This window comes from Nesoenas mayeri, assembly GCF_963082525.1.
Source record: "Nesoenas mayeri genome assembly, chromosome: 27".
NCBI classification, from domain to species: Eukaryota; Metazoa; Chordata; class Aves; order Columbiformes; family Columbidae; genus Nesoenas; species Nesoenas mayeri.
Genome location: NC_137555.1, coordinates 4,180,050 through 4,204,415, shown reverse-complemented (window position 1 = coordinate 4,204,415; position 24,366 = coordinate 4,180,050). Strand labels below are relative to the sequence as shown.

Sequence of the window (24,366 nt, the reverse complement as noted above, 5' to 3'; positions counted from 1 at the left end):
GGGAGGGATCCCACAAATTGGGTGGGGTGAGGGGGGGTCCCACGGTGCCCCCAGCCCAGGGGGAGCGTCAGGCGGCAGCGAGATCCTGAGCATCGCGGGGGGAGAGCAGAGAGGTGTCCAAGGGCCCCCCCACATCCCTGTGTGCCGGGGGGGGGGGGGAACACACACACCCTAAATCTGCCCCCCCCCCAGCATCCCCGGCCGCCTCCGCCCGCACCGCACCCAGCGCCGCTGCGGCAGCCGCAGGGATGGCGGATGGGAATAAAATAAAACAAATAGGGATATTTTTTGGGGGGGTGGGGGTCATACGTAGCATCGCACCCCCCAAGGATGGGCAGCGATGTGGGGGGGTCGGGCACCCACCGCCCTCGGAGGATAAAGGCCTTGGGTGGGGGGGGAAGATGATGCTCTGCACCCACCCGTATCCACATGCAGGCGGCTTGGGGGATGAGACAAAAGTAGGAAAATGGGGGGGTCACCCAGATGGTCCCCCCGTCCCCCCCCAAACCCTCCCCCGTGGTGGGGGGGGGATGCTGCGGCCATCACCCACCTCCTCCTCCTCAGAGCATCCTGACAAAGGGCCGCCCCCCGCCCCCCCGCGCAGGTCCAGCTCCCGCCACGCCCCGCCTGGCCCCGCCCCCCGGAGGGACCCCCCCACATCACAGACACCCCCGGAGCCAGTTTCATTGCCAGATCCTTAATTGGGAATCGTGGGAAATTACTGGGGGGGGGGGAGGGGAAGGGGAGCGGGGGGAAAGGAGCAGCACCGCTAATTGCTGATTACATCGGCACAGAGCAATTAATGACAGCGCGGGGGCCCCACCGCGGCTTAGGGTGACACCGCCCCCCCCCGCCCCGTTTTGGGGACAGGCGGGCGGTGGTGGGTTGGGGTGACACCCCTGGTTTGGGGACAGAAGGGTGGTGCTGAGTTGGGGTGACACGCCCAGTTTAGGGACAGGCAGGTGGTGCAGGGTTAGGGTGACACCCCCGGTTTGGGGACAGGCGGGTGGTGGTGGGGTTGGGGTGACACCCCCGGTTTGGGGACGGGGTAGGCGGTGCAGGGTTAGGGTGACACCCCCGTTTTGGGGACAGGTAGGTAGTGGGGTTGGGGTGACACCTCCAGTTTGGGGACAGACGGGTAGTGGTGGGGTTAGGGTGACACCCCCGGTTTGGGGACAGGCGGGTGGTGGTGGGTTTGAGGTGACACCCCCGGTTTGGGGACGGGGTAGGCGGTGCAGGGTTAGGGTGACACCCCCGGTTTGAGGACAGGCAGGTAGTGGTGGGGTTGGGGTGACACCCCCAGTTTGGGGACAGGCGGGCAGTGGTGGCGTTGGGGTGACACCCCTGATTTGGGGACAGGTGGGCAGTGGTGAGGTTGGGGTGACACCCCTGGTTTGGGGACAGGCAGGCAGTGGTGGGGTTGGGGTGACACCCCTGGTTTGGGGACAGGCAGGCAGTGGTGGGGTTGGGGTGACACCCCCGGTTTGGGGACAGGTGGGCAGTGCAGTGTTGAGGTGACACCCGCGGTTTGGGGACAGGCAGGTGGTGGTGGGTTTGGGGTGACACCCCCGGTTTGGAAATCTGGGGCTAGATCCACCCCCGCAACCCCAAGATCGGTGCTGGAGTGTTGAACGTGGGCATCACCCTCAGGACCCGCCGGATTTTCAGGGGTTGGCAGGAAAAACCTGGAAAACATTAAAAACATTGAGAGAAAGAGAAGGGGGGGAACAGAAAAAAAAACAAGGGGGGGTGGGAAGGGAAAGGGGGGAAATGGGAGGGGAAAATGAAAGGAGGAGGAAAAAATTTGGGGGGGCTTAAAAGCTGATTTGAAGCAACACCCTGGTCATGCTGACATAAGCCACAAGCCCCCTGTGAGGCCCATGGGTGCCCCCCACCCCCAGGGTGCCCCCAACTCACCGGGTCCTGTCTGTCTTGCAGTGACCCCGGGTTGGGGCACAGGCCGGGGGGACCCCATGGGTAGGGGGGGCCCCACGTCCCGGGTGTCCCCCCCCGGGGTCTCCTCTCTGCTGTCACCCATCTCCTGCTCAGCACCCACGTTGTGCCCCTGAGAAAATGGGGAGAAACAGCAACAGGGAATTAAAAATCACCAATATCAAGATTTATTTTCTTTCCTGCCCCCCCCCGCTGAAAAATACCCCCTCCCCAGAATAATAATTCACTTTTAGTTTTAAAACGACCAGAAAAACGTCAAGCAAGAAAATCCAGCTCAACCCCTCCTAACGCCACCCCCATGTCAGACGGGGGGTTCAGGCCGGCTGGTCCTGGTTTTGGGGTGCCCCCCCCGTACCTGGCAGCCCCCCGCGTCCTGCAGCACCGCCCGCAGCAGCTGGATGTAGCGGGCGGCCGCGCGCAGCGTGTCGGCTTTGCTGGGCTTGCGGTCGCGGGGCACCAGGGGCACCAGCGCCTTCAGCCTCGCAAAGCCGCTGTTCAGGTTCTTGATCTGCCGGGGAGGGAAACACGGGGGTTAAACTGGGGCCCAGGAGTAAACCGGGGTCCCTTTAGCATTAAACTGGGTGCCCAGGAGTAAACTGGGGTCCCCAGGATTAAGCAGGGGTCCCTTTAGCATTAAAGTGAGTCCTCAGAATTAAACAGGGGTCCCTTGAGCACTAAACTGGGGCCCCAGGATTAAACAGGGGTCCCTTTAGCATTAAAGTGGGTCCTCAGGATTAAACAGGGGTCCCTTCAGCATTAAACTGGGTCCTCAGGATTAAACAGGGGTCCCTTCAGCATTAAACTGGGTGCCCCGGAGTAAACCGGGGCCCTCTCAGTGTTAAACTGGGTGCCAAGGATTAAACAGGGGTCCCTTTAGCATTAAACTGGGTCCTCAGGATTAAACTGGGGTCCCTTTATCACTAAACTGGGGCCCCAGGATTAAACAGGGGTCCCTTTAGCACTAAACTAGGACCCCAGGATTAAACAGGGGCCCATTCAGCATTAAACTGGGGCCCCATCTTTAAAAGTGGGTCCCCTCCAGCACTAAACTGGGACCCCAGGAGTAAACCAGGGCCCTTCTAGCGTTAAACAGGGGCCCATTCAGCATTAAACTGGGTCTCCAGGATAAAACCAGGGCCCCCAAAGCATTAAATTCGGTCTCCCGGATAAAACCAGGGCCCCTCCAGCATTAAACTGGGGCCCCGTCTTTAAAAATGGGCCCCTTCCAGCATCAAACTGGGTACTCAGGATTAAACAGGAGCCCATTCAGCATTAAACCAGAGTTCTTCCAGGATTAAACTGGGTCCCCATTATTAATCCAGGGTCCCTCTAGGATTAAACTGGATCCTCAGCATTAAACCAGGACTAAACTGGTCCCCCCCCAAGGATTAAATCAATGCCCCCCACCCACATTAAACTGAGTATCCACCACTAAACCAGGCCTCATCCAGGATAAAACTGAGTCCCCAGGACTAAACCAGGGCCCCTCAGGATTAAACTGTGTCTCCAGGATTAAACAGGAGTCCATTCAGCATCAAACCGAGACCCCTCCAGAATTAGACTGTGTCCCCAGAATTAAAGCAGGGCTTCCTCCAGCATCAAACTGGGTCCCCAGACTAAACTGGGCCCCCAGCATTAAACTGGGATCTCTCCAGCATTAAACTGGGTGCCCAAAATTAAAGCAGGGCCTTCTCCAGCATTAAACCGTGTCCCCGGACTAAACTGGACCCCTCCAGGATTAAACTGTGCCCCCAGCATTAAACTGAGTCCCTAGAATTAAAGCAGGGCCTTCTCCAGCATTAAACCGTGTCCCCGGACTAAACTGGGCCCCTCCAGGATTAAACTGTGCTCCCAGCATTAAACTGGGTCCCCAGAATTAAAGCACAGCCTCCTCCAACATTAAACTGTGTCCCTGGACTAAATTGGGCCCCCTCAGGATTAAACTGTGCCCCCAGGTTTAAACCAGGGCCCCAGGATTAAACTGGGCTCTCTAGGATCAACCCAGGGCCCCCCAGATGCAGGATCCCCCATAACCTGCTACCAAGCGACCTCAGGGTGTCCCCAACTCGAGGTGACCCCAAGTGCCATCACCATGAGACATTTGCCTCCCACAATTCGCACCCAACCCTGCAGGGTTTGGTATTTTTGGGGGTGCAGAGGGTGTCTTTGGGGGCGCCCTCACCCTCTCGCGCTCCTTGGCGTTGGCCGCTCGCCGCCGCTCCAGCGCCTCGGCGGGGTCCCCGGTGTGCTCGTAGCCGCCGGCGGGGCCGCGGCGCAGGCGGGCGATGGCGGCGGCGCGGGGCAGGGGGCCGTGGCGCTGCCGCAGCACCAGCTCCAGCACCTCGGGGGCCGGCGTGGGCAGCACGACCCCCAACGCCCGCCCCCCAAAACCGCTGGGCTCCCCCATCCCTGGAGAAGCCACAAACCCCACACCACAAGCTCAGCTCTCCCCAAACCCAAGAAAATGCCTAAAGAAGAGCCTTAAATACCCCAACGAGCTGCAGGTGCGGCCCAGCTGGGCTAACGAGGGGGTGGGGGCTCGGCTGTGCCTCAGTTTCCTCACTTAGTGCTTGCAAATGCCACTTTGACCCAAAAAGGGACCCAAAATTGTCCCCTGGAGCACGGGCGGGGGACAAAGCCACCCTGGGGATGGGCAGCGGTGTTGTCCTGCAGAACCAGGGGGTTGGTTGGGGGCTTCATGTGTCCCTAAAAATGCAGGAAATAAACTGTTTTGGGTGAGGAAAATGGAAATATGAGGGTGTATTATAATAACGGTGTTTCGGTAGATGGCGGTGTTAGTCCGGGCAACGCCGAAACCTCGGCACGGCCGGAAAAATGGGATCATTCCCCTTTTGCCACCAAAACCATGGGCAGAGAGCGAGGCTGGAGGAGCACATTGCAAAGAAACACACAAATATCCCCCCAAACGAGCCTTGCGGACACCTGGAAGGCAAACGAGCTTTTATTAGAACCCCAGAAAACCCAATTTTTCCCTCTTTAATGCTCCGTAATGAGCTTCCCTGCCCGCAGCCGGATCCGGATAATCACATTATTACTGCCCCGGTCTGGGGGAGCAGATCTGACATGTTAATCCGAGGGCAGGTGGGTTTAAAGCCCCCCCACAAAAGAAGGCAGGTCCCTCACCCCAAGCTGGTGGGGGGTCCAAGCCCGACCCACACCGGGACCCCCCATCCTGCTTCCCGTGGGCACCGGGCACCCAGGATGGGGCTCCCAGTGTGGGAAATGTGGGGTGCAGGCAGATATACAGCCGGTGAGGCCTCCTTAAAAGCTTTTATACTGCCGTTAAAGCCATAAAATCACCTCTCCCGCTGCCATCAACGTTACCGGCAATATCAATATCTGCGTCTCCCGAACACCTTATCTTAGCAAAACATCGTGGGGCTCCGGCCACAGGCGGAGAACTTGCCCTGCTGGAGTTTTCCCAGCTCGCCCGGCCGCTCCAGCCGGAAATTCGGAGTGTGTTTGTGAGGGAAAGTGCAGAGGCGGCTGCGCACCCAGCGCTGCTGTTGACATTGAGGGAGCTGCAGCCGCCGGGTTCCTGGGGTGATGCCCGGGGGACGTTCTGGGGACATCGCCATCCCCCCCGTGTCCTCTTGTATAGGGGTTTAATGGAGCGCAGGAGGGGGGACGGTCCCTGGACACCCAGCGTGGGGGTCCCGCGTTGGGAAAGCGCAGGTGCTGCCCCCCCCCGTGAGCTGAATTATCCATGAGGCGGGAGGGACAATGTTTATCGGGATTTCGGCAGGGATGGGTGGCAACATCTGGGCGATGCGACTCAGCGTCGCTGGGCTCCTATCAACCCCACCTTCTTTATTATGGCGGGAGATTAAATTATCTCGGTTGGTTAAATAAAAATTAACTCCTGCCGGGACTTGAGAGGGGGAAATCCCTGCGTGGACACCCCAGCGCCACTGGCCCCTGGCACATCTCCCATCGCTCAACGCTCACAGCCCATTTTATTTCATGTTACTCTATTTTCTCCTGGAGATTCCGGCGCGGACGTGCCAGGGGGTGGTTGTGAAGCGCCGGTGCCGAGGGCTCGGTGACGTTCCCTCCGCGCCGGCAGCAAGAGGAGCAGGAGGGAACAAAGGCCGCTTTGTCCTTCCCCACTTGAAGAAACCTTTATGTGAAAGCCGGCGGCGGGAGGATCCCAGCCCGGAGAGCCACGCTTTCCCCCTTCCAAGGATTTTTGGAGATAAAAGCCATTTCCGCCAGCTGAAGGTGTTGCCAAACCCCTGGCACAAGGCGGGCGCTGCTGGGGCACTGGATCATGAGCGCCGGGGGGGTCGGGGTTCTGGCTGCCACCCGCCCCCGGCAACTGGCCCAGGTCTTCGTTAGTCTTGGGTGGTGACCATCAGGCACGTGTCCTGGGGATGGAGATGGGGACAGGGATGGGAGGGGGAAGGGAACAGGGATGGGGATGAGATGGGGAGACGGACAGGGATGGGATGGGGACAGGGATGGGATGGGAGAGGGAAGGGAACAGGGATGGGGATGAGATGGGGACATGGACAGGGATGGGATGGGGACAGCGATGGGAATGGGAGAGGGAATGGAGCAGCAATGGGGATGAGATGGGGAGGCAGACAGGGATGGGATGGGGATAGGGATGGGGATGGGAGAGGAAAAGGAGCAGGATGGGGATGGGGACAGGGACAGGGATGGGATGGGGACAGGGACAAAGACAGAGATGAGAACAAGGATGGGGATAGGGATGGAGATGGGGACAGAAATGGGGATGGGAGAGGGAAGGGAGCAGGATGGGGACAGGGACAGGAACCAGGATGGGGACAGGGATGGGATGGGGACAGGGATGGGGATGGCAATGAAGACAGGGACCAAGACAGGGACAAGGACAAGGATGGGATGGGGACAGGGATGGGGGTGGGGACAGGGATGGGATAGGGACAAGGACTAGGATGGGGATGAGGACAGGGACAGAGACCACGATAGGGATGGGAACAGGGATGGGGTGGTGACAGGGCCCAGGATGGGGACAGCGATGGAGATGAGATGGGGACACGGACCAAGACAGGGAGGAGGATCAGGACAGGGATGGGACAGCAATGGAAATGAGATGGGAACAGGGACCGGGATGCAGATGAGGATGGGGACAGGGCCAGACTCTCCCCAAGCAGCGCAGCACTTTGCAAAGGGAAAGTGCCGAGTTCAGAGGCCAGACTAAGCTTCAAGGCTGGGTTTAACCTTCAGCAGATCCAGGTGCTGCCTGAGCCTGGGAGGGGATCCTGCTTCCCCCAAAACGAGCCTGGCACCTTCTCTTGAGCCCCATCACAGCGCAGCGCCTGCAACTGGGAACGCTGGGGCTGCGGCTCCGTCCCCCCCTCCCGGCAGCAATTCCTGCCCATCCCGGATAACCGCCGATCGCCGCTGCGAGCCAGATTATCTCCATCTGAGGGAATTAGAAAGTTCATCAACCTTAACCCTCTTTGCTCGGCAGCTCCTCTCCAGCAGTGGGGAGAGGGCACTCGCGTGGTCACGCAGGGATGCGGACACGGAGCCGCGGGGCCGGGGGCTGCGAGGCACCGCAGCAGCTCTCCCCCCGCTCTTTCTCCCCCCATCCAGGTTTTTTGGGGTTCCCCAGAGCCCTCAAAGCTCAGCGTACGCCGAGGAGCCACCGCTGTGCCAGATGCCCGCAGATCCCGATTAAGCACTTTGCTGGGTAAGAGCGAAGCGGGCGGCCACGTGTCCCAGCCCCACGCACGTGCAACGCACACGTGCACAGACACAACCCTGGCGCTCCACGGGTGTTTCCAGGAGGGGGCTGTGCAGACCCAGCAGCACCAGGAGCCTCCAGCCCCCGCCAGCGACCCCTCACAAACGACATCCATCCCGTCCAGCAGCGATTTCCCCGCTTCGCTTTCCCTCCCCAGGGAAAAGGAGGGAGGATTCATCCACCGAACTCTGCGCTGAAATTTGCGCTGGGGACAAGGCAAGTCACCCCCACCCGGGGACACCGTGGGGGTCACCCGTGGGCTGGTCCATGATCCAGCTGCTCTTTATTGCCGTGCGGGGGGGACACCGGGGGGTATCCATGGGGGTGTTGGTGAGGGAGACAGGAGGAGCCCAAACCCACCGGCACCACACATAGAGGCTCAGATCGCGAGCAGCTCCGTCGCGCTCATCCCGCGGCTCCGGGATTACACCGGTGCCACTGAAATCCCAGATTTATCTTGACAGCGTCCAGCCAATGCCCTCGGGGTGACGCGCACGACCTTCCCCCGCGGGGATCAGAGGTGATAAAGCTCCCCTGGTCCTGCCTCACCACAGGGCACAAGGTCTCGGTCCCACCAGACGGGCTCAGGTGCTCCAGGGATGACGTCTGAGTGCGCAGCGGATGGGATGGACGGCAACCTCTTCACCCAGGTAAGGGGATTTTCTCGCTGGATTTGGGATTTGGAGGGTTGTTTTGCTCCTTGCAAAGGAGCAGCCACAGCCCCAGTGCAAAGAAGCATGAGACCAATTCCCATTGTCACACTGGGAGTCGCTGGGGGCAGCGGGGACCACGGGGCGGATGCTGGCGAAATAATTCATGGAAGGGTGTTGGAGAGCTGTTCCCCAAACCTCTGGCCCCGAGCCAGGCTGGGTGATGCCGGAGCAAGGTGGGCTGTGATGTTTGGGGTGTTCTTCTGCCTGCTGGAGTGATTTTAAGGAAAAATATGTCAGCGGGGAATTGGAGATGTGGATGTGGTCCTGCCCGCAGGGAGGGAAGCGAGATGCTGCTCGGGGTGAGCTCCTGCATCCCGGGAGAGCCGGGCAGGCAGGGGCTGGGGCAGGGACGGCTTTTCTATGGCAGAACTGCCGAGGAAACAGCAGCGTTTCCCTGGTGGGATGCTGAGCATTGAGGAAACAGCAGCGTTTCCCTGGCAGGATGCTGAGCATTGAGGAAACAGCAGCGTTTCCCTGGCGGGATGCTGAGCATTGAGGAAACAGCAGCGTTTCCCTAGCGGGATGCTGAGCATTGAGGAAACAGCAGCGTTTCCCTAGCGGGATGCTGAGCATTGAGGAAACAGCAGCGTTTCCCTGGCAGGATGCTGAGCATTGAGGAAACAGCAGCGTTTCCCTGGCAGGATGCTGAGCATTGAGGAAACAGCAGCATTTCCCTGGTGGGATGCTGAGCATTGAGGAAACAGCAGCGTTTCCATGGCAGGATGCTGAGCATTGAGGAAACAGCAGCGTTTCCCTGGCAGGATGCTGAGCATTGAGGAAACAGCAGCGTTTCCATGGCAGGATGCTGAGCATTGAGGAAACAGCAGCGTTTCCCTGGCAGGATGCTGAGCATTGAGGAAACAGCAGCGTTTCTGTGGTGGGATGCTGAGCATTGAGGAAACAGCAGCGTTTCCCTAGCGGGATGCTGAGCATTGAGGAAACAGCGGCGTTTCCCTGGTGGGATGCTGAGCATTGAGGAAACAGCAGCGTTTCTGTGGTGGGATGCTGAGCATCGTGCTCAGTGCGGGGCCGCCCAGTAGGAAGTTTCCCTGGAAAAGCCGCTTTTCCCCTGTGTCTCAGTGGGGGAAAAGCCTCTCCCATTCCAGCCTCTCCTCATTTCACCCGAGCAGCAGGAAGGGCTGGGAGACAGGACCCCTCAGCTGCAGGTCCCCCCTTGTGCTCCAGATTTGGGGCTCAGTGGGGTTTTAACCCTTCTCTGCCCAGCAGTTGTGCCATCTGCTTTCGGCCGGGTTTTATGGAGAGGTGGGAGGTCGATGTCCAAATCAACCTGGGCTTTAAGAGGGTGCCCAGCTCCTTGGTCTGGTGACAGCTCTTGCGGCATCTCACCAAAGCACAGAGGATGGGTCGGGATGCGCATCCACCCGCGTGTGGCTTTGCCGCGGTGCCGTGATGCGTGCGGTGGCTTTGCCGCGGTGCCGTGGTGCGTGCGGTGGCTTTGCCGCGGTGCTGTGGTGCGTGCGGTGGCTTTGCCGCGATGCCGTGGTGCGTGCGGTGGCTTTGCCGCGGTGCCGTGGTGCGTGCGGTGGCTTTGCCGCGGTGCCGTGGTGCGTGCGGTGGCTTTGCCGCGGTGCTGTGGTGCGTGCGGTGGCTTTGCCGCGGTGCCGTGGTGCGTGCGGTGGCTTTGCCGCGATGCCGTGGTGCGTGCGGTGGCTTTGCCGCAAGCCCGGGGGGGCTGATGGGGGATCCGCTTTGAGTCTCGGGTTATTTCCTCCGACCGCCAGCCTGGGTGGGGAGGATCCTGCAGGGATCGGTGCGGGTGGACGTCCTCGGGATGGGTTTGCATTTGGGATCTGACCCCAGCGCAGCCCCTGGGCTTCTCCTGAGCCTTCAGCTGCCACCTCCGTGGCCCTTTCCTGCAGCATCCTGGGGAGCCAGGATGTCCCATGGACTCCTGTTCTGCCATCCGGGGCTTGAGGACCAACCCTGCACTGCGATGGGGCTGGATGCAGCCATGGCATCTCGGGTTGACGGCCAAGTTATCCCATTGCCATTTGGGGATAGTGGTGGGTTATCCCACAGCCATTTGGGGATGGTGGTGGGTTACCCCGCAGCCTGCACACTCCAGGATGGGACTGCTGAGATCCGGCTCTGGGAGGCTGGTGCAGCGGGTGAAACTCCAGGGCAGCATCCACACTCTTTGTATTGGAAATGGTAATGGCACCCACACACTTTACAGGGGCTGCAAACCCCCCCGGGCTCGCTGACACCCAGGGCTCAGGGTCCCGTGGAGGAGGTGAGGGACAAGTCCGTGGCACCGAGCATGTCCCTGCCTGCTGCTGCTCGCCCGCTCATGTCCCAGCCCATGTTTGGTGGCACTGGGGACGTGCACTCGCCCCACGCCGTGGGACGTGGCGGTGACCCAGCTCTGCCGGTGGCTGGAACGCGCCCGGGGACGCTGGAGAAACTTCCCCTTCTGCCGCGATTGGGAAAGTGCCGCACGCGGGGTTTGTTCATCCCAGTGACTCAAGGTCCTGGGTCCCTTTTCACCTCAGGTGAGCTGGGTTTGTGCAGAGCCCATACAGCCCTGGCGCCCCCATGCTCCCTGGGTTTGGCCATGGCAGCCTTTGGGGACACCATCCCTCCTCCAGGGCTCCTGCCAGCTCTGACATCCCCTCCGGGGCTTGGGGACCTTGCTGGGACTCTGGGGACAGTGCAGCTCATGGAAACACAAGGAGCTCGGATGTCTCCACTCCCCATCACGTCACAGGGCTGATCCCAGTCCCATGGGGGATCCGATGTCCCCTTGGATCAGGAGACATTCGATGGAGCTGGCAGGGTCTGGTGTCACCACGAGGGAGGTCAGGGCTGGCAGCAGAACGTCACCGTCCCATCACAGCCATGTGGCAGGAGGCAGAGGGACCGGCAGGTGCTTGGCGGGGACTGGGCAAACCGGGTTTGGCAATGCTGCTGCTCCCACTGCAAAAATCCTCCTGGGCAGCGGCCACTGCTCAGGGCTGGAGGTGTTCCCAAGGCTGAGGGCGGCTGTCACCAGCCGAACGTGGCTGTCACCAGCGGTCCCCTCTCGGCAGAGCTCCAGTGCCCTCACGCCTCCCCCACCACTGGACACCACTTCCCAGCCAAACCCATCCGGGTTCCCCCGTGCTGGCTGGTGCCTTGGGGGGTGCGTGCGGTTCAGGGGAGCGACGGCAGCGCCAGAGCACCCGTGACACGCGAGGAAGCTAAAATTAGGCAGCTGCATCTAATCTAATTTAATCTCCCTTTTCCGCCCGTATAACAGGGATTAGCCTGGCTGTGCAGGGCAGGGAGGCTGCGCCGAGCTTGGGGTGACCCAGCCGGGGGTCCCCATTCCCGCTGGGGTTCCCTCTGCAGGGTGGGCTGCTTGGGGTGGGTGGGCTGGGGATGCAGCTGGGTGTTTCAGGATGGGTGGGCTGGAGGTGACCTGCATGGTTATGAGAATCCATAGAGGAGCAGAGGTAGGACGGACGGATGGATGGATTCCCACCAGTCCAATCCTCCCCTCTGCTTCCACCTTTGCGGAGCGTTGGGATGGGCAGAACTCCTTCCTGGCTGCGGAGCCGGGGAAAGGTTCCTTGGCAGCTCAGCCCCAAGGTCCATCCCACGGCTGCCGAAGAAAGAAAAGTTCTCGGACCGGTTTTCCGCTCCCGGCCCCACACAGGGCTGGGTCTGCCCGAGTTCAAGGCTTCCGGTGCGTTGGGTGACCAGGCAGAGTAAATAACCGGTCACCGGTGTCATTCTTGTGCCGATGGGTTCGTTTGGGATGTGTGTGTGTGTGTGGCAAATGAAACGTTGCTGGAAAGTATGTGGAGCAGCGCTGGAGCGGTGAATCACGGGGCAGGTGATCTGGGATGAGTTAATGCTTCTCCTGGAGCAGGTCCAGCTCCCGGATCATCGCGGCTGCTCCGCGCCGCACGGCGGCCTCCAGAATGGGATGCGCCGGGTCTGGTTCCCAATTCCTGCCCCCTTCCCACTCTGTGCCTCGGTTTCCCCAGCATAAAAGGGGGATATCGCCCTTGTTGGGTTTGCAAAGCTCCTTCTTCGGGGGTCCCAGTGCTCTGGGGGGATTTGGCTCAGGTTGGCCCCCGTTGCACCCAGAGCCGGTCCCAGGACCCCGGGATGCTCCGTCCCCGCTCCGGCCGCTGGGCACGGCCCTTCCTTTCAAGCTCCGGCGTTGTCATTACCGCAGTCATTCGTCTTTAAAGAATCGCATTAGAGAAATTAGAGCCGTTTGTAGCTTCAATCCCTGCAATCAGCCCATTTCCTTTTGCTCAGGAACGCGGCATTAAATGCCGATAGATTATTACAAGCCCATACAAAGTCAGGAAGCAGCTGGGAGGGATGACTTGAAAAGATTTAGATTTTGAGGTTTGTTACGTGAAAGGAATTACTAAACCTGTTAGAAAAACTCATCTGGAATTAAAAAGTCACTTTAAAAGCAGGTGTTATTTAGAGGAATACACAGGCCAGAGAGCCGACCCTCCTGCCTTTTCTAGACTTGGGTGTTATCTGGCAAATAAATTGAGTCTTGGGGAATACATCTCCCCAAATAAACTGGTTTTGCAGAGGTGAACTGAGCTACCGAGCGGGACAGAAGGACGAGACAGAGCCCTCGTTCTGCACATACAGTTGCTTCCTTCATCCAGCCGGGCCGGCAGCAGATGGGGAAGGTGGACAGATGCACCCGGCTATTTTTAGGCTAAATGCTGCTTTAATTTCATCTTAACCACTGAGAATTTGGGTATTTAGTAAGAAAAAAAAGCTGGATGAGAGGGTGAATTGAAATGCAGGCTCACCGAAAAGGATTAAAAAGCATCAGCTGCTGATATGGGGTTTTAACCGAAACCCTGGTCAAACCGGGGCTGGCCGGGCAGGGGCCGGCAGGACGGGATCTGGCAGCGGGTTGGCTTGGCCACGCTCCTCCAGCTCCATTCTGGTTGCGTCTCCCCCTCTCTTTCCTTTGAAATGGAGTTTCAATTCCTTGTAACAAAAAAAAAAAAATGATGTAAATGACCACTTAGAAGGAAATATTTACAAGGTAAAGCCGTGAAGAGTTTGAGCTGCTCCGAACAGGTTGGGAAAGCGCGGCGGGGAGCGGGCAGACGGGTTGGGTAACTCCCGCCCCAGGGCTGCTGGGACCGGCTCTGCTGGGCGGCCGGAGCCGCGCGGAGGGCGCAGGACGTGCCACCGGCCTCGTACGGCTCCGGCAGCGCCCGGCGAGGGGCTTCGTGTGCCCCACAGCCACGGGTGGAGCAGGAGAGGGGAGATGGGGGCGGCGAGGACAGCGGGATGGTGGAGGCAGATCCCCCTGGGGTAATGCGGGGAGACGCTGCACAGGATCCCAGAATGTCAGGGGTTGAAGGGACCTGGAAAGCTCATCCAGTGCAATCCCCCCATGGAGCAGGAACACCCAGATGAGGTTACACAGGAAGGTGTCCAGGCGGGTTGGAATGTCTGCACAGAAGGAGACTCCACAACCCCCTGGGCAGCCTGGGCCAGGCTCTGACACCCTCACCGGGAACAAGTTTCTTCTCAAATTTAAGTGGAACCTCCTGTGTTCCAGTTTGAACCCATTGCCCCCTGTCCTATCACTGGTTGTCACCAAGAAGAGCCTGGCTCCATCCTCCTGACACTCCCCTTTAGATATCTGGAAACATGAATGAGTCCCCCCTCAGTGTCCTCTTGTCCAGCTCCAGAGCCCCAGCTCCCTCAGCCTTTCCTCACCCGGGAGATGCTCCACTCCCTTCAGCATCTTTGTTGCCCTGCGCTGGACTCTCTGCAGCAGTTCCCTGTCCTGCTGGAACTGAGGGGCCACAGCTGGACACAAGATTCCAGGTGTGGTCTCCCCAGGGCAGAGCAGAGGGGCAGGAGAACCTCTCTGACCTACTGACCACCCCCTTCTAACCCACCCCAGGTACCACTGGCCTTTCGCAAAGCTCGGGGTGTGCTGAGTGTTTCCCCCCAGCCCTTCCCCGTGCACAAGCAGCCGTGCACAAGGAGCGGTTCACACGCATGCAGGCGCTGGAGCCCCACGGGCCGCGGGCTGATGGATGCGGAGTGACGGGTGCACACGGGCGCGCACGTTGAGGCGCACGTGACCGCGCACACACGCAGTGGGGGGCATCTGCAGGACACACGGTGGCTCACACAGACACCAGGGACAGCCCTGAGCGCGGGCACCAACACACCAGTGTGGGCACCGACACATGAGTGTGGGCACCAACACACACCAGTGCGGGCACCAACACACACCGGTGCGGGCACCAACACATGGCGCTGTGTGCGTGGACCCCACACATGCTGCTGCGTGACCCCCCCGGGTGCACACGTGCCAGTGTGCGCAGACAGTGTGCACACAGCCCCCCCACCCCGCACACCCCACACAAAAGGCATCCACTGCCCCCTGTGTGCACACCCCACACCGGTTCATGCACACCCCCCCAGTGCACACACTGACCCCCCCGAGTCCACCCTCGCTCCTTCTCCACCCCCCTCAGTGCCCACCTGAGATCCTGCTCATACGCCCCCATCCAAGACCACATGCACCCCCCAGTGCATGCACAGACACCCCCATAGGCCCCCACCCCCGCCATGTACCCACAGCCCCCACCTCAGTTGACACTCATCTCCCTTGCACTGACCCTCCGAGATCCTGCTCACCCCTCATAGACCTGGCACCTCACACCAGTTCACCCCAGTACCCCCCAATGTACCACACACCCCCAGTGCCCCCCAGCCCCTCCCATCCACTCACACTCATCTGCTCCTCATCCCCTTCCAGTGCCCACCCGAGATCCTGTTGACACCCCGTCATCCTGCACCAGTTCACCCCAGTACCTCCCATTGGCCTCCCCATTCCATTCACTCTTATTCCCTCAATTTACTCCCCTATTCACCTGCCCCCCCATTCACTGCCCCATCCCATTCACTCCCATTCTCCCCCATTTATTTCCAACCCCCCTTGCACTCCCCCATTCACCCCCATGCACTCACATGTTCCTTCCCCATTCCCTGCCATTCCCCCCCCATTCCCTCCCTATTCCCCCCACTTCACTCCCAATTCACTCCTCATTCACCTCCCACTCCCTTCCCGTTCTTCCCCCCATTCCCTCCCATTCTCCCCCCATTCATCTCCCCATTCCCCCCCTCATTTCCTTTCCATTCCCTCCCCGTTCACCCACCCCAATTCTCTCCCATTACCCCCCATTCCCCTCCATACCCTCCCTGTTTCCCCTCCATTCCCTCCCATTCCCCCCCCATTTCCTTTCCATTCCCTCTCCATTCACCCACCCCCATTCCCTCCCATTCCCCCCATTCACTCCCTGTTCTCCCTGCCATTCCTCCCCATTCACCCCCCCATTCCGCACTCATTCAACTCCCCATTCCCCCCACATTCCCTCCCCATTCATCCCCCATTCACCCCATTCACCCCCCCATTTCCTTTCCATTCCCTTCCCATTCACCCACCCCCATTCCCTCCCATTCCCCCCCCATTCACTCCCTGATCTCCCCCCATTCCTCCCCGTTCTCCCCTCATTCCTCCCCATTCGTTCCCCGTTCCACCCTCATTCAACCCCCCATTCCCCCCCCATTCCCTCCCCGTTCTCCCCCCCGATTCATCCCCTAATTCCCCCCTATTCCCCCCCTCCCTCGAGCGCCCCCTAGCGCCGGGCGCCCCCCCCCACGCCGGTCACACACCCTCGCTGTTCAGCCAATCAGAAGCCGCCGCGGCGCCGCGTCACTCGTGGGCCGGGGGAACCTCCTCAATGAGCCACATTGTCGCGGCGAGTCCCGCGGTGCGCAGCGCTCCGCGCCGCTCCGCACCATGATCGCCTCTCACCTCCTCGCCTACTTCTTCACCGAGCTCAACCATGACCAGGCGCAGAAGGTGAGGGGCGGGACGGGGGGGATGCGCGGGAAAAAAGGGCCGGGGAGAAGTTGGGGGTGGGGGGGGGAAGAAAAAAAGGAGGAAAAAAAAAGAGGGGGGAAAAAAGTAGGAAGAAAAGGAAAAAGGGAAAGAAGGAAAAAAGAGAAACAAGGGAGAAAGGAAAAAGAAGAAGGGAAAAAGGGAGGGAAAGGAGAGGAGGGAAAAGTTTAATAAAAAAAGAAAGAGAAAGGGGAAAAATAAAAAGGAAAAAAGAAAAAGGAAAAAAGGAAAAAGTGAACAAAAAGGGAAAAATGAAAAAGGGGAACGGAAAGGAAAAATGAAAAAGGAGAGGAGGAAAGAAGTGAAAAAAGGGGGAGATGAAAAAGAAAAGGAAAACGGAGAAAAAAGTAAAAAGGAAAGAGAAAAAGGGGAAGGGAGCGAAAGGAGAAAAAGGCGAAAGCAAAAGGGGAGCGGGGGCAGCGGGCGGGGGGCGGCGGGGTGGCCGCTGTGGCCCCGGCGGGGCCGCCGTGCGGTACGTGCCGCGGCGGCTGCGGGACCACGCGTGGCCGGGCGCCCCCCGCGGGCCGGCGGCGGGACGAGGAGGAGGAGAAGGGGGACGTGTGTGAGTGTGTGAGTGTGTGTGTGTGTGTGTGTGCGCGCCTCGTGTCTCCGCTCCCCTCCCCGTCCGCCCCCGCGGGATTCGGGCCCCCCGGGGCCACCACGTGTCGCCGCTTCCCGCCGCGGAACATCCGCGGAGCATCGCCCGGAACCGGCACCTTCAGCCCCTCGGCGGGAACCCCCATTGCCCCCCCACCTCGTCCACCTTGTCCCCGGCCGCGTCCCCCAGCGCGGGGTGACCCGGAGGTGCCCCTCGGGCTGCCCTTCCCCAGGCTGTGCCCCCCATCTCCTGCACTGATGGGATCGAAACCACCCCCTTGCCTTCTCCCCCACCTTAATTTACGGGTCCTGAAGGACCAGGCTGCGAATGTTCCTGGACTGCAGATGACAGTCCCGTTGGGATGCTCGGAGCGTTTGTCACCGGGAGTTCAGGCACTTGAAAAATGCGAGTGCTTCTGCTTTCCTCTGGCCGGTGGAAAGCAGCCGGCCTGTATTTGGTCAGGACAGCGTTCAGGCTCCAAACAGCAAGTGTTAAATGATTCCTGGAAAAAAAATGCTGGCTGGGGGACAACATGTAGGCTCAGACTCTTCCTCCAGCCCTCTGGCAGAGTTTGGGGCATCTGAGGATACATCTGATGTTTCAGCTCTGAGTCCTGAGGTTGTGCAGTGGTTCCTGTTACCGAGATCACAGTGCCCAGATGTGCAGGAGTTCAGGATTTGCAAATGTCCCCTAATAAAAGGCACAATGTAAAACACACGGCCGCGGAGAGCCCCGGCTCGCTCCATCGCCTAACGCCGGAGAAGCCGATGAGAAACAAAACTTGCCACGTTGGCCTTTTGCCTGCGTTAAATAGGAAGCAAAACAAGAGAGAACATTAAAAAAAAAAAGCCTCAGCAACCCAATAAACAAAGTACATAGAAATAACTTCCCAACGCAAAGCGGTCTGTAAGGAAATAAGGGCTCAGCTTCTCCCTCCACTCGAGTGTCCTGGGTTGTGCAACAGCCAAATCCACGGGAAGGGGTTGTGTAACCCGACGGCAGAAATAGGCCAGCGGCTGCTCCCGCTCGGGCGCCGGGCAGCTCACGAGTTCCTTATCGGGAGCTGGAAATAATGGAGGGGAAAGGTTCTGGTTTGAGGTATTTGGCTTTGTCGCCCCATGGGAAAAGGGTGTGCGAAGCCTCGGGAATCGGCTTCGTTTTCCTCCCGGCTCCGAAGCTCGAACAAAATGAGTTGTTGAGATTTGTGTGCGTGTGGGGAAAATACCCAGGAGCCGTGGTCCGGGGCTCTGGCTGGTGTGGGAGATGGCGCTGCCCTCCCGGCCCAACAGTCGCTGCCACAACTGCGTTTTCCCTGGGTTATTTTTAAACAAATGCCTGTGAATCCTCTGGGAAAGGCAAACGTGGGGTTGGTGCAGCCTCCGGAGGGGGAGAAGCAGCTGGGCTTCCCAGCTGGATGCGTCCACCATGGATGCAAAGATTATTCCTGGCTTATGAATCTTCCCTGGCAAGGAAGGGGAGTCCCCAGCACAGGGGCTGAAATTCTTGGAAAGCTGTGATTTACTTATCTTCTCAAACCCAAAGGCTTTACCCAGGCTCTATCCACATTAGGGCCTTCAAAACAGACCCCAAAATAGGGGTTTTCTTCCCGTTCTTGACATGGAGCAGCTTTACCTGCTCTGCTGCCCATTTGGGTTGTCACATATGGCCCCAAATTCCTCCTGCCCTTGGCCTGCCCAGCTGCGCCGTGGGTTGCAGGACTGACTTATCTAACCCCCAAGGGATTGTGCAAACTTTAATTAACCTCAGCAGCATCCTTTGAGATCCCGGCTTGAAAGTTTGCCGCCGATGAACCGCGTTCCCTTGGGATGTGCCGGCTCACTCCGGCTTTCCTGCTCCCTGCACCTCGTCATGCGATGGGAGGTGAATGAGCTAAATAACCAGGCTCTTCCTCCCCATCCTTTGTAACAAGGAAAAGCTGGAGATGGAGTTAATTTTCCTGTGTTTGCCGCCGTTCCCAGGCAGGGACAGGTTTTCCTCGGTTTTATTTTGGTTTTCCTTTGCCGAGGGATTAGTTTTACCCAGCCCGTGGCTCCCTGGCTGTGTCTCGCAGGCTGTGGGAGGGACGCGAATTCCTGGAAACCAACTTAACAGCTTCTCTGTCAAGGTCAAGGGCGGGACGGCCTTTCCCGTGTCCTTGGTGCCTTCGGGGAAGTCATCACATATCCCCAGCTTGTCACTGCAGCTGCCCTGGGTGCTGCCTCAGTTTCCCCAGGGAAATGGGGATGCTCCTAGGGGTCTCGGTGCCTGCGCGGATTTCTGATCCAGCAGCACCCGCGGGCGATGCCGCCTCCGATACCAAGAGAGAAAGGGGTGTCGTGGCGGCCGGTGGGGGCTGCTCGGGGCCGGTGGGACTGGGGACCAGTTTGACATCTCTGGCTCCTGAGCTGGGAACCAGAACGTTTTCACGGTTAAACTGGGCTTTTCGTGGAGCAGCGGGGTCACCCCAGGGTGGGTCCCAGCCGCCGCTGATGCTCTGCAGCGTGACTTCTTCACCATGGGTGCTCAGCTCCACCTCCGGCGTGGGGTTCAGCTGCTGTCCCGGGGCGGGGGGATGAGGATGGGGAGGAACCGGCCGAGCAGGAAACCATCTGACTCACTCGGGTTCAAGATGACTCCAGGCGTGTGTCATCAGAGGCTTGGCTGCAGCGAGGAGGGCACGTGGGGTTTAATTCGGCGCCGAGCCCTCAATAGCAGCCGAGGACGTGGGTGCTGCGGGGTCAGGGCTGCGGGAGGTGGGTGCAGCCCTGTCCTGTGTCACACAAGGTGGGGAGCTCGGGGAAGGGGATGAGCTGGTTCCCCACGCTGAGTAACGGCGCGGTGACACAGGGGCACGGAGCGCCGGTTTTCGGTACGGACGGGTCCGTCCTGCGGCGCCCATCCCTTTGCAATAAAAGTTGCAAAGTGTGTGCCGGGTGACGGTCCCCAGCCAGGAAACAAAACGCTCTCCGTGCTGGATGCTTTCCCAGCTTCGCTTTGCGGTCTCGGTGACTCGCCGCCGCTCCCCCTGCCTCAGTTTCCCCAAATCCATGGTGTTGCGCTGTGGGTCTGGGCAGGACGGGGGCACGGCCGCCCGCTCGCCCTCGGCTTGCACAGCATCCCCCTCTGAGAGAGTGAAAAACTAGAGTGGCCTTTTTAAAAAGGAGCATGTTTTAAGTTCAAAGCTGGGCTAGGGAGGGAAGTAATCTAAAGACAAAGTAATTTCAGGCAGAGATTACCCTGGAGAGAGGATTGAGTCCGCACACTTGTGGGTTAGGAGTGCTCAAACCTTCCGCAAAGTCGAACATCTCTCTGTTGTTCTCGTACACAACAAATAATTGAGTTTCTGTTGCCAGAAAGGTAAAGAATCCAGCCCAGAAAGCAGCTAAGCTCTTCCAGTGTTACGCTGCTGAAATTAGGCACATGTGGCTGAAAACTATAGCGACTGAAAATGTTCGTTCCCAGTCTGGTTCTCGTCAGCCACGTGGCTTTGCAAAGAGACTCAGAGCAAAACTAAAACTAAAGAGGAGCAGCTTCCCCTTCACAGGGCCAAGGATCACGAACAAGGAACATGTGGAGACTTTATTGCGCGAAAATAAACCACCCCCAGTCCTTCCCCTTCCCCGACACCCTTTGCTGGGCAGGAAGCGGTTGCATTTCTCCGGAAGCCGCTGTCGGGCTGTAATTTCCATCACCGAGAGCAATGCTGCCCCACGTCCCCCCGAGTGATGGGGAAAAGGGTCCCCACTGTCCCCATGAGCCGTTCCAAGCCATTCCGAGCCATTCTGAGTCATTCCACCACCATGCACCGGGGACAGTGACACAGAACAGATCTGTCAGCGACTGTTTTTACACTTTTACAAGTAGCTACATTGATGGGAAACATCTTGCAAACATAGAAGCTTAGGAATTAATTTTCTCCATGGACAGTGGCATAGTGTCGGAATGAAGTTACTCGCAGGTTAATATATTTGCAGGACCAACCCCTTAGGGTGGTTGGGAGGATGAAGAGAAGTCTTGAGGCAAAAGGGCATCGTCCGGCTGTGGTGCTGGTGGCCGAGGTGTGGGTTATGCCCATCATTGCAAAGGCAGACCTGGCTTTTGGGGTGCTTTAAGCTCAGCTTGGCACAGCACAGCTCACTCGGCTTCCAGCAAAAATTGGGCAACTCGAGGTTTCTTCAGCCTTGGGGCGGGTGGACGTTGCCCAACGGTGGCCGCGCAGCCGGGACGGGCGACGTCGGGCACGTCCTCAGCACCCGGGGTAGAAATCAGCCAAGCGTTTGGACACGGTCCTGAGCCAGGAGATGTGGATTTGCTCAGTTTCAGTTAAAAAGAGAATAAAAACTCACGCGTCGAAGTCATTCTGCCCACAGCGGCTCTCGCAATCTGGTTCTCTAACAAAACGTCCTGCCCCGAGCAGCCGTCCTTGGGTGAGCGCACACCCAGCGCTTCCCAGCTTCGATCTATTCCTTCTTCGCTCAGTTTAGATTTCCTCGGGTAAACACTATTATTTATAATGGAAGGTTTCCAGAAGTTCAATTGCCCCGTTCCGGATCCCAACCTGGTGACTTTGTTTATTTGGAATTAGCAATGATCTTAAAAAAGGTTAAACAACCCAGAAAGTTGTTTGTCTTGAAAGATATTAAGATATTCACTCATGCTTCGGTGCCACAGACTAATTCCCCTGTCTTAGCAGATCTTTGCTCTGGTTTGGGGTGCAGGGGGGTAGTTGGGGTGGTTGTGGCTCTGCTGGGGGGCCGGTGCCCACCAGGGTGGTCTCAGTGGGAAGGGGCTGAGCTGCCCGCAGGACGCCCTGACCCGCCTGAGCTGCGTCCACAGAAGATGATCCAGGTCTTAAAGGGCTTTGGAGATTAGCAGAAGGTCACCCTGTTTCTCGGGCTGCTGGTTATTCCTGGTGCGGTGCAGCCTGGAGGACATGGGGAACGTGCCGAGCAGTGCCTGTCCTGGAGGACGGAGGTGACGCCTCCGCGCCGGCTCCCCGGGCTGGGCTTTTGGGGCTGGCAGGTCGTGCACGCAGCATCTTCACTGCCCTGGGCCTTGGGCAGGAGCCGAGGAGCAAACGACGGTGGCTTTTTGAGCATCCAAAACGCCCGCTTTTGCTGGGATGAGACAAAAAAGCGAGCAAAGCCAGGTGTTGGGCAGCAGAGACACAGCAGCAGCACAGGGGTTTGTGCCAGGCGACGCTGGGATGGGGACACCTCCTTGGGACCCTGTCCATGCTCACCGTGGTCGCCCAGGACCCCCAACCATGCAGTCCAGGGAGGGAAGGTGTCACGGCGCTGCTGGGCTGGGTTGTCTCTAATTGTCACCCCCAGCCTAGTCAGATGCTGCTGGAGCGGAGCCGGGGCCTGGCTGAGGTCCCCTCTGTCCCCAGGGCAGGTTGGTGGCTCTGTGGAGGTTGTGAAATGCCCATGTAAGCTGGGATAACACTGTCTCTGCCGCACAGCTGAGAAACAGGGCTGGGCCGTCTGTCCTGGGTCCATGGCGTCTGTCCTGCGTTGATGGCACCTGTCCTGGATCCATGGCGTCTGTCCTGGATCCATGGTGTCTGTCCTGGGTCCATGGTGTCTGTCCTGAGTCCATGGCGTCTGTCCTGCGTTGATGGCACCTGTCCTGGATCCATGGCGTCTGTCCTGGATCCATGGTGTCTGTCCTGGGTCCATGGCGTCTGTCCTGGGTCCATGGCGTCTGTCCTGGGTCCATGGCGTCTGTCCTGCGTTGATGGCACCTGTCCTGGGTTGATGGCGTTGACCGATAATGGGAGGTTTCCCTCCCTGGGGCTGATGGAGGAAGTTAATATGGTATCATATATTAGGAAAAATAAACATATGAGGAGTAGTATTCTATTGGAAAATAAAGTCAATTTACGCCAAGGTTAGTAGCAGCACATTGACCTGAGGCAGATACATTAGTTGCTGCTGTAGTATGAGCATAGAAAGCCTTTATAGTGGCCAACAACATACTCATAACTGCTGGAACACCAGGGCACATGTATTTAGAAGATAGAAAAAGTGCTTACAAGTCAAACAGGCCTTTATTAAAGATGGGGAAAATTCTGATCTTTTCTCACACCATTTCTTTTAGTTCCAATAATGTAGCTTTCAAGCTACCTCGTGGACAATTGTGCAAAAATCCATACAATATAATGGGCAGTTGTTGCACGCTGATGCTGTTGCACACTGGGGTCTGGAGGAGGAGGAGGGTGAAGGTGACCTGGGCAGCGGCCGCGTCCCTGTGCCAGGAACCGCGGCAATTCCCAGCAAGCAAAAGCAAACAGGAGGGCAAGGAGGGGAATGTTTGTCTTCCTGCTGCTGGGGTGGATAGGGAGGAGCAGGTAAACAGCCGGCACTGGGAAACCTCCAGCTTTCCTTCTCCTTGTCCTTTCCCTCCCGCCTGCCTGCTCTCCTGGCTGCTCCCGGTTAATGGCAAAGAGCTGGAAGCACTGGGAGAAACCAGGGGGAGGTTTTACCCATCCCATTCCCCAGGGAATAAAGCGTCTCGGCCGGGCTCCCCTCCATCCTCCCACCTCGCCACAGCAAATGGAGCCACTGGGGACTCGGCTTCCAAATTCCCAGCGCAGCCGGGGTTGGGGAAAGGCCACGCCGAGCATCCCAAGCCGGACACGCAGGCGGCGAAGCCACAGCAGAGCTGTTTGGTTCAGCCCGGGGTCCCGGCAGCCGTGCGCGAGGTCACGCTGGGGCGCTTGGCTATTACTCGCCCACAAAATGCCCATTTCCTATAGCGTAGCCCTATAAAAGAAAATTCATGCTTGATTTCTGATGACCTTATGTTACGTGCCTACAGACAGGTGAGCTAACTGGGTGGAGTTTTCCTCTTGACTTCTCAAGGCTTGCAGCTGCCCTTTAATTAATTTTAAGTGAAGTTAATTGAAACAGGGCATAGTTTGGCAGCTGGCAGTCTGTCCACCTCTCTATTCCCTTCCCTGCCCCGGCCAGGCTGTGGGAACACGCACAGCGCTTATGGATGTGTCAGGGAGGAGCTTTTTTGTGCCTTTTCCAGGGAAGAGAAGATGCTTTGAGGCCATTCAGAAGGAGCTGGACATCTTCACAGCCTCAGCATAAGGGCATAACCGATGGCCAGGAGCAGGGGTTGGATTTCTTCCCTTTCTGGCCATGGCACCCACTGGTGTCACACGGTGTTGTTTGCTCAAGGGGGTTGAGCAGCTCTTGGCCACGTACCCTTCATAGGGGTGATCTCAGCGGGGAATGGGTGAATGGGCAGTGGATTCTGGCCAAGCATCCCTCACGTAGGAAGCGGGAAGGGCTCTGCAGTTGGAAAACCTCCGGCATCAACCTCCTGACTCATGGCAGGGAAGGTTGTTGGGTTTGGGTCCTACTTCTGTCGCAACCTGTTTGGGTGAATGAGCGGGGAAGATGCTGCGGAG

The 24,366-nt window shown here is 58.7% G+C and overlaps 2 protein-coding genes across 2 annotated transcripts in view; one reads left to right on the top strand and one right to left on the bottom strand.

Moving 5' to 3' along the window:
- Positions 1–1,587: 1,587 nt before the first annotated feature.
- Positions 1,588–4,360, bottom strand: FIGLA (folliculogenesis specific bHLH transcription factor; the record flags this gene model as incomplete). Its single annotated transcript, XM_080360277.1, has 4 exons — positions 1,588–1,685; positions 1,918–2,065; positions 2,309–2,461; positions 4,136–4,360. The coding sequence occupies 4 exons, from the start codon at positions 4,358–4,360 to the stop codon at positions 1,588–1,590; spliced, it is 624 nt and encodes a 207-aa protein (XP_080216403.1).
- Positions 4,361–16,145: 11,785 nt separating this feature from the next.
- Positions 16,146–24,366, top strand: part of LOC308050306 (hexokinase-2) — a gene marked incomplete at its 3' end in the record, with an annotated part of 28,182 nt that continues 19,961 nt past the window's right edge. The window contains exon 1 of the mRNA XM_080360351.1: positions 16,146–16,306. Coding sequence (XP_080216477.1) covers positions 16,244–16,306 — 63 coding nt within the window. The 5' untranslated portion in view covers positions 16,146–16,243. The remainder of the gene's footprint in view (positions 16,307–24,366) is intronic.